At 58.7% G+C, this 18,912-nt stretch overlaps 1 protein-coding gene across 6 annotated transcripts in view; it reads right to left on the bottom strand.

The window, feature by feature from the left end:
• The window catches only part of KDM4B (lysine demethylase 4B), a 189,060-nt gene that overhangs the window by 97,636 nt on the left and 72,512 nt on the right, over window positions 1-18,912 (bottom strand). For all 6 annotated transcript variants that reach the window (XM_030936513.1, XM_030936514.1, XM_030936515.1 and 3 more), the window contains exons 4-6: window positions 18,304-18,479; window positions 17,030-17,144; window positions 10,452-10,645 (exon numbers count right to left, since the gene is read on the bottom strand). In XM_030936513.1, coding sequence (XP_030792373.1) covers window positions 10,452-10,645; window positions 17,030-17,144; window positions 18,304-18,479 — 485 coding nt within the window. The remainder of the gene's footprint in view (window positions 1-10,451; window positions 10,646-17,029; window positions 17,145-18,303; window positions 18,480-18,912) is intronic.

Genomic DNA, 18,912 nt, shown 5'->3' with positions numbered 1-18,912 from the left:
CCCTCTTCCCTCATCTGCACAGCAGCACCCAGGGCGACCTTGGACACCACACACGCTGGCCTCGGTCCCTGCATCCCTGCACCATCTCCATCTCCCACAACAAACTGTCACCTTCAAGTTTGGCTAAGCAGGGCTTAATATGGTGACTCCATTAGAAACGGGTCCCTCCTCACCCAGACCTTCCTCACCCAGGCCACCCTCACCAACTGGGACACACCCTGTCCTTAAGGCAGCACAACGTCCTGGCACCTACTCCCAGGACCTGCCGCCCTCCTGATCCCACAGGGCAACGCTTCAAGGGCAGGTCAGACGTCTCCTCAATCTGTGCCTTGTCCGAACAAGGACGTGGAGCCAGGGCACAAGTCAAAGGGTTACTCCAGGCAAAGCTGTCGCACGAGGAACAGAACATGAGAAACGCAGCCCCAGCCACAGTGATGGACAGCAAGGCTGACGATCCAAACGAATTTCTCACACGAGCAGCAGGTGAAGAGATGGTAGGTCTTTCGCAGGAGCCTTATGCTGGCAACAGTGCAAACGTCCGTCCACGGCAGAATGGAGAAGTCGACTGAAGTCCAGCCATACAGTGGGGAATTGCACAGCCGTGACAATGAGTGCGCGGCCACCACACACAGCCAGACGAATCTTACACACAGACCACCGAGCAGAAAGGCAAGGAAATCAGCCCATTTGTAAGACCTTCCAATGTAGCCAACACACAGCTTCACTGCCCGGGCCACAGGCACACACGGCCTGGCAAAGGGGAGAGGCAAGGGCGCCGCCAGCAGAGCCGGGAAGAAGCCGCCACCACAGCATGCAGAGGGGGCTGGGAAAAGGAGGCACAGGTGGGGGCCGTGTCCTGACATCGGGGTACACAGGGGACAGCCACAGAGTCATTTGCTAACGCGTGCACACACACACGTGCGCATATATATATATATCCAGTACTTACATACTTTATATCCATTTCTGTACCAAATCATGTTTCACAGCAAGAATGCCTACAAAAGGGAAGCCCTGGGACAGGCAGAGCTCTAGATACCCCAGGACTCCCCGCCCCAGGGCTCCCACACTCCTAGTGTGACACATGCCTCGTGCTGCTGCCGTGAGGACCTCGAAGATGTGATAAAGGTCCCCATCATTTCTTAACCTTAAGAAAGGGAGGTGGCCGGGCACAGTGACACACGTCTGTAATCCCAGCACTTTGTGAGGCCGAGGCGGGCAGATTACCTGATGTCAGGAATTCCAGACCAGCCTGGACAACATGGTGAAACCCCACCTCTCCTAAAAATACAAAAATCAGCCAAACGTGGCGGCGCGCACCTGTAATCTCAGCTACTCGCGAGGCCGAGGCAGGAGAATCACCTGAACCCGGGAGGTGGAGGTTGCGGTGAGCCGAGATCATACCACGGCACTCCAGCCTAGGCAACAGAGTGAGACTCCATCTCAAAACAAAAAAAAAAAAAAAAAAAAAAGGGAGATGATCCAGAGATGATCCAGGTGGGCCCGACATTCAAAGACGACAGCATGGAAAGGGAGGAAAGTGCCACTCTGCAGTGGAGACACTGGACATCCATACCCAAGCCGGGGGACCGGGGCCAACACCAGCAATGACGTCATGCTGACGGCTGCACCTTTGACCCTTGGTAGGATGTGATGGGAGGGTCCTTCACCCCTGTGGTCTTCCTCTGTAAAACCCATCACCCTAGTCTAATCACAAGAAAAACATCAGACATGCTGATTAGGGGACATGTGGATTAGGGGACGTTCTATAAACCCCCTGGCCAGCCCCCCTTCAACACTGTCCAGGGCATCGAACACACTGTCATAGCCCAGGGCCCTACGGAGACGGAACAACATCACGTGGGACCCGGATGGGTCCAGGGGACAGAAAAGACAATGGGGGAAGACAGAGGAAATCTGGAGCATGGATCTTAGTTGATAGCGCATCAGTGGGGTCCATCAATGACCATAAGTGTGCCACCCTGACAGAACATGCTCCTAACAGGGAGCCCGGTGGGGAGCTCTGTGCTTACTACCTTCCCACTTCTTCAGTAACTCAAAAACAGGTCTAATAAAGATCTATTTAAAGAGACAGAAAGGGGAAGAATACCTCACCAAAAAGTGGACGAAAAACACAAGCACAAGCCTGGGATGAGAATGAGAAGAGGGACCCGCCCGACACTGGCCTGCTGCGGGGCGCCCTCCCGGCCCCCACCACAGCCACCGCCCGACACTCGCCTGCTGCGGGGCGCCCTCCCGGCCCCCACCACGGCCACCGCCCGACACTCGCCTGCTGCGGGGCGCCCTCCCGGCCCCCACCACGGCCACCGCCCGACACTCGCCTGCTGCGGGGCGCCCTCCCGGCCCCCATCATGGCCACTGCCCGACACTCTGCGGGGCGCCCTCCCGGCCCCCACCACGGCCACCGCCCGACACTCGCCTGCTGCGGGGTGCCCTCCCGGCCCCCATCATGGCCACCACCTCTGCTCACCAAGAAGCCAGTTTCCCAAATCCATGGGCAACGGTGCCTGCTGTCCAGACGCACAGCAGGGCAACTGACCATCTGAACACCGGGAAGTCCCCGACTCAGCAGCACGGCTTGGAGTGCGACTTTCACACAGCAAAAGGCGATATGAAAATTGCTCTGTCGTCCCTGAACAAACACCAAGTGTCTCTGTATCTGTCCCTGCCAGCTCTCAGCAAGAGCCAGGAGCCAGTCTGCTGGGACAGATCCCACCAACGGGTATGGCGGGAGCCCCAGTGAGTGGCCCCATGTGCCCTGGGTTTCCCAGTCACCCTGGCCCAGAGGTGTTCTCCCAGTCCTTGGGGACACCATCACGAGACACAGCTGAGGGCCCTGCCTGTCCTGGGGGCACGATTGGGCTGTGATTGCTTAATAGGAGTGAGGTTGGTAGGAGGCTGATCAGGTCAGCGGGAGGGGCTGTGATTCTGGCACCTGTGCCCCACGCGCCAGGCGCACAGATGCAATCCCAGCCTTGCTGTGGACGCCCCAGTGTGAGGCTCAAAGGTCTTTGCAGCATCAGGAGTTAATTTTTTGAAAGCCAAAGCCAGCTTCTGGTGCTCAATTCACTCCCCAATCTTGATAAGCAGGTCTGGGCTGATGGCGTCAGGCTGACAGAGTGGTGGTGACAAGAACAAGGCAGAGGGCTTGATGATGAGGGCCCGGGAGGAGAACAGGCCAGGGAAAACACAGCTGCCATCCATAGCTCCCATGTGCTGGCCCTCCTGGCCGTAGCCTGGACCACTTATCCAAGCACAGCACCACACGCCACGCTCCAGGCCGCATGGCTGCAATGCCCTGCTGGCAGCTCAGTTCCTGGCCCGGGTTCTTGCAGCTAAGTGTTACCCACTTAGTCCAGCTCTCAGTTGTCCAGCAGAATCCCAAGTCTCGTCTTCTGGGCATAGTCCCAGGGGGCCAGACTCCCTCCCAGACAACCTATGTGACCGGAGACCCTTGTTTCTCTAACACATGCACATGTGTACCTACACATACACACACACTTTCTTTCTTGCTCTTGCTCTCGGGGAATTGAGCATCACAGTTCACTGGATCTGAGCAGGTTCCAAGATACGGGACTTCCAGTTTTAAAACTGGGAAAGGGTTGGGCTCACACCTGCAATCCCAATACTTTGGGAGGCCGAGGCAGGAGCACTATTTGATCCCAGGAGTTCCAGACCAGCCCAGGCAACATGGGGAGACCCCGTCTCTACAAAAAAATTTAAAAATTTGCCAGTTGTGGTAGCATGTGCCAGTGGTCCCAGCTACTTAGGAGGCTGAGGCAGGAGGACCACCTGAGCCCAGGAGGTGGAGGTTGCAGTGAGCTATGATCACACCACTGCACTCCAGCCTGGGTGACACAGCAGGACTCCATGTAAAATAAAATAAAGCTAGGAGAGCTGAGCTGGTCACTCAGACCCACTCACACACACTTTCAGGCATGTGGTCAGGCACACACAGAAATAAAGAACTGCTGCACTGATGCTGTGGCCACAGTCACCATCAGAAGCAGAGGATTGGGACAGGTGACCACAAGGGAGCTTCCTGCCTGCCCACGGTCATGCTCCTCAAACAGGGAAGCTGGGCACCAGGTGTGCCTGGCCACATGGTAACCCATGTGGACCCAGGGCCAGTCAGCCAGGACACTGGGCCCCTGGGCTGGTGCTGAGCACTGCTGGCGGGGAGCGGCTGGTCTGGGCTGGTGCTGAGCGCTGCTGGGGGGTAGCAGCTGGTCTGGGCTGGTGGTAACTACTAGTCAGGGGTAGCAGCTGGCCTGGGCACTGGGCCTGGGGGCCTCACTTGCTTGTGACAACTGTCTTCTCTCAAAAAGAGGTTCTTTCTGCAGAGAGGGAACACCCCCTCATCAAAATACTCCCCAGATAACCTCACGCAGGCTAGACGGCTGTCTCTACAAGGATACGGCTCCCAGGGACCATGGGCTGGGGCCACTGCAGCAGGTCTCAGTGAGCCAGGGAGGCAGCGCTGAGGCCTTGGAGGGCAGGAACCCAGGTCCTGAGCAAGCTGCCTCGGCTCCTGACACTTTATCATTTTCTAATGACCAGGGTCCCTCTGCCTCCCTGCTGGATCCAATCTGCTCTCCGTGGGAGCTCTCTGTTCTAAACCGCTTTCTCCTTTCCTATTTCTGGCATCCTGGCTCAGTGCGTGTGGCTGGGAAGAGACCTGGCTGCGGTCCCCTGCCGGGGAGCGAGGCACACATCGGGCTGCCCCCATCAGCCTGGTGGGTCTTCTCAGTCTGACCTCCCCGGGCACTGCAGTGGTTCTGAGCTGCCAATGCAACTCTGTCCCTAGGCACCCTAGCCAGGGTTGGGCCTGGGGCGGCGGAGGAGAGGAGGGAGCAACTATCTCGCTCCTGCATCTTGTTCTGGTGACAGGGTGCAGTGTGGGGAAGCTGAGTTATTAAAACCAATCTGTGAAGCTGTCAGGCTCCAGGCAATCTCCATTTCAAACCACTGCTCAGCTCTGGCAACTGGGGACTGCCGTCCCCATGGGGACACCAATCTCTGCCGGAGCTACTTCTGCAGCCACCCAACCTCTGGCGGCCCAGCCAAAGCAAGGCGGCTGGGAGGAGTGCCCCGGATCACTGACGGGCGCTGTGCCTTAGGGTCAGTAGACTGGGACTCCTGGGTCCCCACTGCTGGTAGGACCCCCCAGGTCCTGGGCTCAGAAGCTGGAATTCCCAGTGGTTGGCTCGCCAGCAGCAGCAGCACAAACCCACACCAGGGTCCCCAGGCACCAGCGCGCTACCCCGTGGGCCTTCAGGCTGGTGCCTGGGATGGGCTCGCCGGCTCCATCACCCACCAGACTCCTGGGTCCCACTCCAAGGGACAGGGCAGAGGCCATCGTGGGGCCCAACAGCACCACCTGCAGCCAGGCTGAGGGAGCCCAGGAGGGAGGGAGGTGTCTCCCCACCAGGCAAGAGCTTGCAGCAGGAGACAGAGCTGAGAGGCAGGTGGGCCGGGGAAGTCCTGAGGGGCAGTCAGGAGGGCAGCAGAGGGGCGAGGGAGCAGCCCAGCAGCTTCCACCCCAAGAAAAGCCTGTCTTGGCCTGGGTGGGCGACAGACCCATCGACCCCAGGCTCTGCCTTCCACCCACCTGCGGCCACAGGTGGTGGAAGCCCGGGCGGGTCCACTATAGCCCCGGCACCCACTCTCCACACCCCCACCCCCCAGCGTCGGGAGCGCGGCTCCTCGGTGCACGCACGCGCCCATGCACACGCGCACACGTGCACACCTCCAGGGACGCCCATGAAGCAAAAGACGGCTGTGCCTGCTAGGAGTCAAGTTTCTCTGGCAGCAAGAAGAAAAGATGCTGTGAAATTCCCCCGAGTGAAAACGCCAGAGAGAAAACTCAAGGTGCAGCTCAATCAAAACGGAAAATTCTCAGCTTGCAGCTCCTTAAAGGTCAAGGGAGGCTGCTGGAGTTCTCTGATAATCCCCTCTTCCCCAGCCTCCCTGGCAGCCCTCCCCTCAGCGCTCAGGAGGGTCTGGCTCACAGCGCCCCCATGAGGGCGGCGTTGCCAGAGCTGAGCACTGGTTTGAAAGGGAGCAGCCCAAACCAGGGTCTGGCTCCCCATAGCAGCCAAAAGCAACTGGGGGCTCCGCACCCTTCACGGGAGCACAAGCTCCGAGACCCCCACCTCCCGCACCTGCATAGGAGACTAAGAGTGTGTCCAAGGTAAACGGAGGCAGGAAGGGGTGGGCGGAGATATCCCCTGAGGAAACAGCCAGAGATGACACTGCGTGGGACCTGCATCCCGCCTGGCGCAATGGAGGATTTCCAGACTGCCGTGGGTCATGGGCAGGTCAAGGTCAGTCAGGACAAGCGTTCCTCCGCCCAGCTGCTCTTGGGGACTTCACCCGGGTACAGGATAACCCCGCTCCTGACAAGCAGAGCTGGAGAGAGCCTGGGAGACAACCCCTCCCCTAAGCCTGAGCAGAGGTCTCTGTGGCTGCCATGCACATGTGCTGGCCCCGCAGCACTCCTCAGGAGGGCCTTCCTCTGGCCGCCTCAGAGCAGGTGCAAGCAGCTGACCACGTCCCATCAGCTCATGACGTCCTTGGGAGTCCCTGCAGCCCCGGGAACTCACTGCTCCCCCATCTGGCTTCCCTGCTGCAGTGAGAGCCAAGGCTTCTGCTCTTGGCGGTGGCCCACAGCCCCCTGCAGACCCCTAACACTGCCCTGCAGGGTGTCTGATGGGTTGGGGGCAAAAGGGCACCCAAAGCCTTGGCCAGACCCCAGCCCAGCGCGTGGGTGCACAGGACTGAACAGTGGGCACTTTCCCGGGCAGCTTGGGCCAGGGCTGTAGAGGGGGGATGGCCGCTCCACTCTCTTCTATGGGGTGCACAGCACAACCCAAATGGCCCAGAAGTACCCTGGGACCAGCAACTCTCCCAGGGCTGGCCAAGACCTGACGTACTCCCACCCAGCCTGGGACTCTCTTCTAGGAGCCATGTAGCATGTGATGCCGCTGGCGGCACTGTGCTCAACCTCATGGGGACGCCTGTGTTTAGTGCCTGGCCTGGGCGGCTCAGAAGGGTGGGCCCTGCAGGGGCTGCCACAAGTGCAGGTCAGGGAGGGGAGGCCTGGAGGGGAGCAGCCGCAGGACTGGCCTTGGAGGGTCAGCTCAGCTAAACCATCCCCACCTCAGGTTCCAGGAGAGTCCTTTTTTTTTTTTTTTTTGAGACGGAGTCTTGCTCTGTCACCCAGGCTGGAGTGCAATGGCGTGATCTCCGCTCACTGCAAGCTCCGCCTCCTGGGTTCACGCCATTCTCCTGCTTCAGCCTCCTGAGTAGCTGGGACTATAGGTGCCCGCCACCTCGCCCGGCTAGTTTTTTGCATTTTTAGTAGAGACGGGGTTTCACCGTGTTAGCCAGGATGGTCTCAATCTCCTGACCTTGTGATCCGCCCGCCTCTGCCTCCCAAAGTGCTGGGATTACAGGCATGAGCCACCAGGCCCGGCCCCAGGAGAGTCTTGATCTATGGCAAGGAGTGTGGCCTGGACAGTGGCTTCTATGGGGCACGGGCTTCAAGACACCGACCCCAGGCCACTACCCCACCCAGGAAGACCCTGGAATACAGGGTCAAGTGGAAAGCTTGGACCCTCCCCATACCCACCTGCACTCTGGCCCCCCAGCCTGGGTGAGGAAGGGGCTGCGGGAAGTCCGGCAGGGGGAAGTTGCAGGTGCTGGCTCTGGTTTCAATCTCCATTGCCAAAGAGATTTTGAGGCATTCAGTCGCTTCAGATATTCTTAGCCCCACTGCCTGAGAGCACCACAGAGGCTGGCCTTTTGAAGCACGTTTCTGTCTGTTATTGACACCAGGCTGTTCACGTCACTTTGACACACAAATCAAGCTACCAAAGTAGCAGCAGACCCAGAAAGGTTTAATAAAACGCTGTAAACCTGAGTACATTGACGCTTTCTTTAAAATGCCACCGGAATACTCTGAAATGGTTGCAATTACGCAGCTGCAGATGCAAGCAGAGTGGTGTAATTAGGAGACAGACGGGGTGCAGCCTTGGTGATCTCTTGGCTGGGAGCCCTACCAACCCCAAGGGCCCAAGGAGGGGAGAGGGGGGAAGCACCTCCCAGGGGCCCCAGTAGCTTCCTGAAGCCCAGCCCAGGGACCAGAGGCCAGGTTTCAGCTACCTTGCCCCCACCCCCTGCAAGTTGGGAGAGCAGCCTAGAGGGGGAGTCAGCTTCCACAGCACACAGTGAGGATCCCAGAGGCTCCAGCAAGTCACTGAGCCTCTCTGTGCCAGGCCCCTGCTGGGAGCTGGGACACGGGGTGACCAGGGATCCTGCTATCTGCTGGGGAGGACTGATGGCCCGTAGTAGACCTTCCCTAATGCTGGGGTCACCTGGTCTATGCCTGCCCCAAAGGACAGGCATGGGGTGCTGTGGGAACATCTGGGGTCCCGCCTCAGCCCTGGTGAGACAGCAGGGAAGGGGTCCGGCGTGCTAAGCAGGCTGAGCTGACAGTGGGGCCGAGTGGGGAGCTCTGGGGGATTGGGGGGCACGCCCTGCAGCTTGAGTCCACATTGCGGCTCCTCTCAGGCCCCTTATGCCAGGCCACACTCGGGCAGCATGAGGTCCCATCCCTGCCATTCCCACCCCTTCCTGGGCAGAAACCAAGACCGAGGTCAGCGTGCTTCTGGAATTCCCTTCCTAGAGGAACTGTTGCCTACTGAACACTGCCTCGCCCTGGGTGTCTCCCCTGAGCCGTCTCCCACGACGGGGCGCGGGGAAGGGTAGACATGGGGGTGGCAGCTGGACACCTGCGGCATCAGGTGAAGCAGAGGAGGTGGGCAGTGAGGGGCAGTCGGGGAGAGGTGCAGGATGTCCTCAGGGACTGTGTCCTGGACGAACCAGCTCAGGAGAGGCCCTCGGCTCCTGGCGTGTCCCTGTCAGCCCCTCCGACGGGCTGTTGCCAGGACCAACTGCCACCTCCAGGGAGCCACTGTCCCCTCTCCCTGCAGAGGCCCCTCTGACGTGGCAGCAGGCACCCCCAGCCCTGGCATCTGACCCACAGCAGCCCCAGCCCAGGCTCCCGCAACAGCCAGCAACTCTCGGGGCCCTTCACAGGAGACAGAGCTGCCGGTGCTGCGGTCCTTGGCACTGACATCCTCATGTCTGACTCACTGGCTGGTCCCCCACCTCCCATGTCCCTGACCCCCTGCTTCTGTCTGACCGGGTCCCCTCGCCGGCTGCTTGCCACCTCCCGCCCAGCAAGGACTCTCTGAGCAGGGCAGACGGTACCTATGGAGGCACAAACCCGGTCACACAGTGGGCGTCCCACCACCCACGCACCCCTGGGAGGCCACACACTTCACCCCAAGTCACACGGGGTCCTCTATAGGGCGTTCCCCTAGGGCTCCACCTGTGCTCGGGATGCGGGTGAGGGTGCGCACAGCTCACCCCTTCCTGCTCATTGTGCTTTTTTAAAGGAAGAGGTAAAGCATTCTCCCCCCTCTTACAACCCCAACCCAGCGAAGGGCCAGGCAGGGCGGAGCTCCTGCGCCCTCCAGGCAGAGGCTCCGTCCTTCCTCATCCAGTGCCAGGACGGCCTGGGAAGATTCCAGGCATGAGTGAGCGCGGCCCCGGGAAGAGCAGGAGCACCACCTAGTGGCCCTCGGCGGATGGCGCAGGGCACCCCCGCCGAGCACCCAGGAGGATCTGCAGTCACAAGCAGAGCCCAGTGACACAGGGCAGCACACACACATGCACACGCACGTGCATACTCACACACTCACATGCACAGTCACGCGCGCACACACGTGCATTCACACCCAAACCCACATGGCCTCGCTGCGGACGTGCAAAGGGAGCCAGGAGAAGGTCCTGGAACTCAGCCCACTACAGCATACCCATGCTGCACCCAGCACCTCCTGGGAAGGGGCAGGTCCACTGCACTCCACACGTGACTGCAGCACCATGCCCTGCCCTCCTAACTGCAGGGTCTGGTCCAGACGTGCCAGGGCGGAGACTGCAAGGGAGCAGCTGCAGGGTCATCCCGGCCAGGCCCCTTCTGGCAGCATGGACAGTGTCCCTTCACCAGGAATCGTCTCCACTTGGCTGTGAGGCAGCACAGCCTGGGCAGCTCGGGAGGCTCAAGACCACGCTCCCGGCCATGGGGACACCTGGGCTGCTCACAGCTCAATGGCGGGGGCACTCTGGGGTGCAAAGCACAAGCTCTAGGGGCCTGGGAGCTTCGGCTCTAGGGGTGCACATCCCCCTCCCCAAAGCTGGTGGGTGACCCCAGGTGGTCCGGAAGATCTCCAGCCATCACAGCCCGACCTTTGCCGGCCTCACCTGCTGGGGCCCCTGCCACAGCGCCCAGTCACATACTTGTGATCTACCCCCGCCGAGAGACTCTCGGTTTGGCAGGCAGCCAGGGCCATGCAGACACTCACCAGGACTTGGGCTCTCCGAAGTGCAGGTAGTTGATGCTATACAGGTCCATGTCCTCGGTGTGCCAAGCGAAGGTGGTCTTCCACATGCCGAAGTACAGGTAGGGCGTGTTCACGCCCTCGATGATGGTGCCACACTCACGCTCCACCATGTCCAGGATGGTCCGGAGGCTCCCAATGTTCCACTGGGCCACGTCCTGTGGGGCGGCAGAGCAGCGTCGGCAACCGCCCGGCCACCCCCAGAACCTGCGAGCTCCAGGGTGCAGGCTAATTCTCCCCAGAGGTCCAGGGGGTCGCTGCCCATCCTCTCCCACCCCAGTATCTGAGGCCCCCTAGGGGCTGGTCACACCCTGCAGACTTCTGTATGCTTTCTTTTTTGTGTGAGATTCTTGCCCAGGCTGGAGTGCAGTGGTAGGATCATAGCTCACTGCAGCCTCAACCTCCCAGGCTCAGGTGATCCTCCAGCCTCAGTCTCCTGAGTACCTGGGACTATAGGCATGGGACACCACACCTGGCTAATTTTTACATGTTTTTTTGTAGAGATGAAGTCTCACTCTGTTGCCCAGGCTGGTCTCAAACTCCTGGGCTCAAGTGTCCCTCCCACTTTGGCCCCTCTAAGTGCTGGGGTTGCAGGCATGAGCCACCGCACCCAGCCCAGACACCTTTTCTGAAGGGCTCACCACCAGCCTAGCCCTTCCAGGAAGGACCCCAGCGTACACGCCAGTGTGCACCAGGCAGGCAGGGCCTGCCAGATTCCACAAAGCTGTGTGCTTCCTGCTGGGTGGAGGCCTTGTTGCGAAGTCTGCAGTTTGGGAGTGCATAATTAACGTTCCCCTAAGACAATAACACGGAAAGAGAAAAACAGTCACCACGTGAGGCTAACCCAGAGATGCTACTGGAGCCAAGGCCCAGTGACAGCCCTTCCACAGCTTCCGACCGAGGAGATGAAGACAGTTTTCAGAACCAGGCAAACAAGGACGGAATCCCCACCCGCCAGGCACATCTATTCTTAATGCCACAAGCAAACAAACCCCATCCTGTCCCAAGAGCTCATAAAATACACATTAGTCACTGCAGTCCCCAGAGGGGCCCACGGCCTGCTGAGAGGCCAAGAGGAGCCCAGACACACTCATGAACTTGAGCTCCTCTCAGGGCCCGAATCCGCCACACCAGCTGTTCCCGCACCAGCATGACCGGCCCTCAGACTTGGCAAGACCAGCGGTTCCTATGCAAGGTGAGCCCTGGCAGGAGCCCAGAAGAGGCAGGGAGGGAGGCAGTGATGAGACCCCGATGGGGAAGAGGGAGGCCCCGGGGACAGGCTGAGCTGGGCACAAATTCATCCTGGGACCAGAGCAAGTTGCTTCTCTGCTCTGGGCTGTTTCCCCCGCTGTAAAAGTAGGCTGGTGCATAGGATAGGTGTGGCAAATACATGGCAAGGAAGCCCTGAAGCTTCCTCTGGAGACTGTAGCAGGTTGGGCTGGGCCAGCACAGCCTGTATGCGGCTGCAGAGTCCCTCCAGGGTCATCACTAGAGGCCAAGTGCAGGCAGTGCAGGCCAGCCAACCCAGAGGCTCTCATGCACTGGACTCTGAGGCTGAGCTCGCACTTAAAAACAATCAGACACAGTCCATACGAGAAAGACAAGCCCCAGACCAAAAGAAAATACTTGCAAGTCACAAATGATAACCAAAATACACAGCAAACTCTGAAAACTCAACCAGAAGAAAACAAAAGCCCGGTTAAAGAATTGAAAAAAATAGCTGGGCGCGGTAGCTCATGCCTGTAATCCCAGCACTTTGGGAGGCCAAAGCAGGCGGATCACCTGAGGTCAGGAGTTCGAGACCAGCCTGGCCAACATAGCAAAACTCTGTCTCTACTAAAAATATAAAAATTAGGGCGAGAACGGTGGCTCATGCCTGTAAATCCCAGCACTTTGGGAGGCCAAGGTGGGCGGATCACGAGGTCAAGAGATTGAGACTATCCTGGCCAACATGGTGAAACCCCATCTCTACCAAAAATTTAAAAATTAGCTGGGTATAGTGGTGGGCACCTGTAGTCCCAGCCTGGTGACAGAGTGAGATTCCATCTCAAAAAAAAGAAAATCAGCTGGGCGTGGTGGCGGGCGCCTGTAATGTAATCCCAGCTACTTGGGAGGCTGAGGCAGAGAACTGCTTGAACGCAGGAGGTAGAGGTTGCAGTGAGCTGAGATCATGCCACTGCACTCCAGCCTGGGTGACAAGAGCAAGACTCCATCAAAAAAAAAAAAAAAAAAACACACAACACTGGGCAAAAGATGTGAAGACAGCTCACCAAGGAAACACAGATGGCAAACAGGCACGCAAAGGGGCACCACCGCGAAGGCTGCCATCGGGGGAATGCAGATTGAAATGGCAATGAGACAGCGCAACGCACCTCCCAGAGTGGCCAGGACACACAACGCCGACAACTCCAGATGGGGGCGGGGAAGTGGGGCCCGGGGAACGTTTATTCGCTGCTGCTGGGAGCACACAATGGGACAGGCAGGCGGGAGGACAGTGTGGTGGCATCTTACAAAACTAAACGTCCTCTCACCATGCGGTCCAGCAACTGGACTCCCTGGTATTTACCCAAAGGAAATGAAAACTTCTGCCCACATTGCCCAGACTTGGAAGGGTCCTTCAATAGGTGAAGGAGCAGGCACACTGCAGTGCACTCAGACAACAGAGTACTACTCAGCGCTGAAAAGAAACGAATTCCCAAGCCATGAAAAACAGAGCAACCTTGAACGCCTATTGCTTGGTCAAACAGGCCAATGGGGGCTGGACGCGGTGGCTCACGCCTGTAATCCCAGCACTTTGGGAGGCCGAGGCAGGTGGATCACGAGGTCAGGAGATCGAGATCATCCTGGCTAGCATGGTGAAACCCTGTCTCTACTAAAAATACAAAAAATTAGCCAGGCGTGGTGGCGGGCACCTGTAGTCCTAGCTACTCGGGAGGCTGAGGCAGGAGAATGGTGTGAACCCGGGAGGCGGAGCTTGCAGTGAGTGGAGATCATGCTACTGCACTCTAGCCTGGGTGACAGAGCAAGACTCCATCTCAAAACAAACAAACAAACAAAACCCAAAGAGGCCAATGGGAAAAGGCTACCGACTGTAGGATTCCAGCTCATGGCATTCTGGAAAAGGCTGAGTTATGGAGATAGTGAGACATCAGTGGTTGCCTGGGGCAGGGGAAAGGGAGCGGGGAGAGGGAGGGATGACGAGGTGGAGCGCAGGTGATCATTAGAGTGGTGAGATGACTCCGTGTGACACTGTAATCCCAGCCACTCAGGAGGCTGAGGCAGAAGAATCGCTTGAACCCAGGAGGCGGAGATTGTAGTGAGCTGAGATTGCGCCATTGCACTGCAGCTTGGACAACAGAGCAAGACTGTCTCAAAAACAAAGAAACAAACACACAAGAAACGTTCACAGCAGCATTATTCATAATAGCCAAAAAGAGAACACAGCCTGAACGTCCGTCAGCAAATGAACCAATCACAACCACGCAGGATAAGGCAGATACCCCACTCCAATCAACACCGCGCGGGATAAGGCGGACACCCCACGCCGATCAACACCGCGCGGGATAAGGCGGACACCCCACGCCGATCAACACCGCGCGGGATAAGGCGGACACCCCACGCCGATCAACACCGCGCGGGATAAGGCGGACACCCCACGCCGATCAACACCGCGCGGGATAAGGCGGACACCCCACGCCGATCAACACCGCGCGGGATAAGGCGGACACCCCACGCCGATCAACACCGCGCGGGATAAGGCGGACACCCCACGCCGATCAACACCGCGCGGGATAAGGCGGACGCCCCACGCCGATCAACACCGCGCGGGATAAGGCGGACGCCCCACGCCGATCAACACCGCGCGGGATAAGGCGGACGCCCCACGCCGATCAACACCGCGCGGGATAAGGCGGACGCCCCACGCCGATCAACACCGCGCGGGATAAGGCGGACACCCCACTCCAATAAACACAGTATGGGATAATGTGGACACCCTACTCCGATAAACACAGCGTGGGATAAGCTGGACACCCCACTCCGATCAACACCGTACAGCATAAGGTGGACACCCCACTCCGATCAACACCACGTGGGATAAGGCGGACACCCCACTCCGATCAACACTGCGCGGGATAAGGCAGACACCCCCTTCCGATCACCACCACGCGGGATAAGGCGGACACCCCACTCCGATAAACACAGCGTAGGATAAGGCGGACACCCCACTCCGATAAACACAGCGTAGGATAAGGCGGACACCCCACTCCGATAAACACAGCGTGGGATAAGGCGGACATCCCACGAAACACCACACGGGATAAGGCAGACACCCCACTCTGATAAACACAGCGTGGGATAAGGCGGACACTCCCACTCCAAAAATGCAAAACCCAAAAAGCTCCAAGGTCCAAAATGTTCTGAGTACGGATACGATGCCACAAGTGAAAACTTTCACAGCTGACCTCATGTGACCAGTCAGTTAAGACACAATCAAAACTTCATTTCACACACAAAATTATTAAAAACTTTGTATTAAGTTATTTTCTTTTTTTTTTTTTTTTTTTTTTGAGGCGGAGTCTCGCTCTGTCGCCCGGACTGGAGTGCAGTGGCCGGATCTCAGCTCACTGCAAGCTCCGCCTCCCGGGTTCACGCCATTCTCCTGCCTCAGCCTCCTGAGTAGCTGGGACTACAGGCGCCCGCCACCTCGCCCAGCTAGTTTTTTTGTATTTTTAGTAGAGACGGGGTTTCACCGTGTTAGCCAGGATGGTCTCGATCTCCTGACCTCGTGATCCGCCCGTCTCAGCCTCCCAAAGTGCTGGGATTACAGGCTTGAGCCACCGCGCCCGGCTAAGTTATTTTCAAGCTATGTGTGTAAAGTATACATGAAACACAGAGGAATTTTCTGTTTAGACTTTAATCTGCGGAACTGCAGGTCCCGGTGTTGGCGGTGGGGCCGGGTAGGAGGTGGCTGCATTGCGGGGGTGGATTGCTCTGCCTCATGAATGGTTTAGCACCATCCCCGTGGTGCTGTTCTCATGGTAGTGAGTTCTCGCGAAACCTGGCTGTTGAAAAGCGTATGGCACCTCCCCTTACTCTCTCCTGCTCCTGCTCCTGCCATGTAAGATGGATCAGCTTCTCCTTCACCTTTGCCATGACTCTAAGTTTCCTGAGGCCTCCCCAACCATGTTTCTTGTAGGGCCTGTAGAAACGTGAACCAATTAAACCTTTTCTTTAGTCACTACCCAGTCTCAGGTGTTTCTTTTTCTTTTTTTCTTGCGATGGAGTCTCACTCTTGCCCAGGCTGGAGTGCAGTGGTGTGATCTCGGCTCACTGCAACCTCCACCTCCCGGGTTCAAGCGACTCTCCTTCCTCAGCCTCCCAAATAGCTGGGACTACAGGCACCTGCCACCATGGCTGGCTAAGCTTTGTATTTTTAGTAGAGACAGGGTTTTGCCATATTGGCCAGGCTGGTCTTGAACTCCTGACGTCAAGTGATCCGCCCACCTCAGCCTCCCAAAGTGCTGGGATTGCAGGCGTGAGCCACCACACTCGGCCTCTGGTATTTCTTTACAGCAGTGCAAGAACAGACTAATCCAGACTTGGGGCCCATCTCCAAGATACCTCAGTATGCATAGGCAAATATTTAAAAAAAAAAGTCCCAAATTCGAAATACTCTGGTCTCATGCTTGCTTCTGGCGGAGTGGGAAGCAAAGCTGGCCTGTGGCTGGCTCCGTGTCAGGGCGTCTCCCTCAGGCTCTCTACAGTGGGCTCACTTCCAGCCTGAACAGACTCCTCTGGGCGACAAACCAGCACCCTCAGCTCAGAGAGCAAAGCCAGTCCCCTGCAGGCCACAGAGCAGACAGGGTCCACTAAGCAGGGCAGGACCAAGGCTGGCCGTGGCCTCAGGGCAGTCACAGCTTCCTGATCCTGTTCCACATACACCCGCCATGCAGGCCCACGTGCAGGCCCACATCCGGCGTCCAGCAGGGCCTGGGGGGCCTTTACGGCTGAGGCTGGGACTCTGGGGATGCCCGCCAGCTGCTCTCATGGAGAGTCCAGCCTCTGTGGACAAGGGGACGCTCCGGCAGGCCAGGCTCCGGATGGGAGACAGGATCTCCTCACCCCAGTGTCTCCGGGCCCTGAGCCCAAGGCAGGGACCAGGCTGGAGCTGAATCCAGCAGGTGGCCTGGCGGGGCTGAGAACTCGAGGCTCCACAGTACCAGGAAGACGAGCGGCAGGGACTGGAAAAGTACACGTGTTTGTAACACGCTATGGGCCAGTTGCTGAGGCCAGAGGCAGGGCCAGGGTGAGCTCAGGGTGGGGACTGCGGAGTGTGGCAGCAGGGGCCCTGCAAAAATCAGAGAAAACCTGGATTCCTCTTTCTTCCCTGAAGGACGAGGCCCGCGGCCAGAGCCTGGGTGAGGGAGTTAACCTTGCCCGCCTAGAAGCTTCATCTGCCAAGACAGAGTCCTGTTCAGGGCCCTCCCACCACCACCCACTAGGAAGCTGGTCCCTGTTCTTCCCCAGGAACTTGTACTTACGTCATCGTACAAAGAGCCGCTGATATCAGCCCCGTAGATCGGGGAGACAAAGGTGAGATTCTTCCAGTATTTGCGTTCAAGGTCGTCAAAGTCCTGGTGCCGTGGGGTACAGTACCTGGTGAACAAACACCCCAAAACCAACTCAGGTTGGGGCCTGGGTGCCACACAGCCCACCCTCAGCCACCAGGAACCCGGGACACCCATGAAAGAGGTAGGAGGGGCTCGGCTCAGACTGCCTGCTGCCCCCGCCTAGGGTACCACGTAACCTGCCCCCACCTAGGATGCCACGTAACCTGCTTACGGGTGGGAAAGAGCAGGAGACAGCATTTCCACGGGCGAGCAAGTGGCCCAAACCCACGTACCCCTCCTCAGTTATCCTGGCCCGGGGCACCCACATCAGAACACACACCAGGGGGAGTGGGCAGGGGAAAGACGCCCTGGGTGGCTCTTCTCATCCCTGTGTGGCAAAGACCAAGCTCAGACGACAGACTAGGGGGCTGGGAAGGCCGGGTGAGGACAGACCAGGCTCCGCTCTGGTGCCAGAGCCACAAGGCACGCGAACCTCAGAGAGCCACGGGGTGGAGGCCACAGACAGGGAGGAGGGAATGGCAACAGGATGGGCCTGCACAGCACGGAGGCTGCATGGCTGTGCCTGCTGAATCGGGAAGCCATACTCGGAACGCTGCCAGTACACACAGGTGCCATGTGTACCTGGGTACATGCCCATAGGTGTGCCCACATGGATGTGCCTGTGTACCTGTGTATGAGCCTGTGTATGCCTGTGTCCAGTGCACGTGCCCACGTGTACCCATGTGTGCCTTTGTAGAAACGTGTGTGTGCCATGTGTACCCGTGTGTGTCTGCGCATGGACATGCATGTGCTCTGTGTACCTACGCGTGTCTACAGGTGCCCTCGTGTGTACCTGTGCATGTACCCACATGGAGCCAGGGAGCCCTCTCTGAGGAGGGGCCCCCAGCCCAGGTGTCACAGGAGGGTGTGGAGGACGCGGTCCCAGGCTGGGACCAGCGCACCGCCCGACATGCACTGGTGAGCCCTAGGAAGCTGAGGCGAGGGCAGCATGGGTCAGCCCAGGCCAGGAGAGGGTCCTGATCCACCCTGGGAGCAGGGGTTGCCACAGCCCACACAGGGCACACAGAGCAGGCCGGCCATGCTGTTGGCGCTGCATGTGCTGCACCTTCTCTGCCCCCAGGGCCCCCATGAGCAGGTGTGGCCCTGGGGACGGGGGTCAGGTCCGCCCCACCTGCCCCGCGTACTTCTCGCTGTTGGCCAGGCGGCGGTACTCGCCCACTGTCATGGCTTTCTTCTGGATGTTGTACTGCGTGAAGAGGCCTGACTGGCCCGTCACCACCTGCTGGATGGGCGCCGGGATCACCACGTCGTCTATGTCGTCGTACGTCTGCCGCGGCTTCCACTCCTTTGGGGGGATGATCTGCAAGACCAAGACGGGAGTCAGCGGCTCCCTCAGAGCCTCAGGGCAGGGTCAGAGAGCAGACTGTGCCGCCGGCTCCCCAGAGACCGGCACCCCCAGATCTGCACCTCGGGACACCCCCTGGGGCACCAAGAACCCCCCTGTTGCCTTATCAAACTCCCCAGGAGACTCTGCAGCCAACAAGGGCTTCACCTGCTAGGGCAGAGCCATCCCCCAGGCCTGGGAAGCTGGGTATAGCACCCCCCCAGCACCAGGGCCGACCCTGACACGTGTATGCAGGATTACAGACTCAGCAAACATGGCTAGGACTGGGTGCGTGTGTTCCGACATCTCAAGGCTCAGAGACTCGTATTTGGAGGCATTTAGTGTTGTTGTTTCTGAGACAAGTTCTTGCTCTGTCACTCAGGCTGGAGGGCAGTAGCACAACTATAGC

This window comes from Rhinopithecus roxellana, chromosome 8, assembly GCF_007565055.1.
Source record: "Rhinopithecus roxellana isolate Shanxi Qingling chromosome 8, ASM756505v1, whole genome shotgun sequence".
Taxonomy (NCBI): domain Eukaryota; kingdom Metazoa; phylum Chordata; class Mammalia; order Primates; family Cercopithecidae; genus Rhinopithecus; species Rhinopithecus roxellana.
Note: the sequence above shows the minus strand (reverse complement) of the source record. Positions and strands in the feature narration are given on the sequence as shown.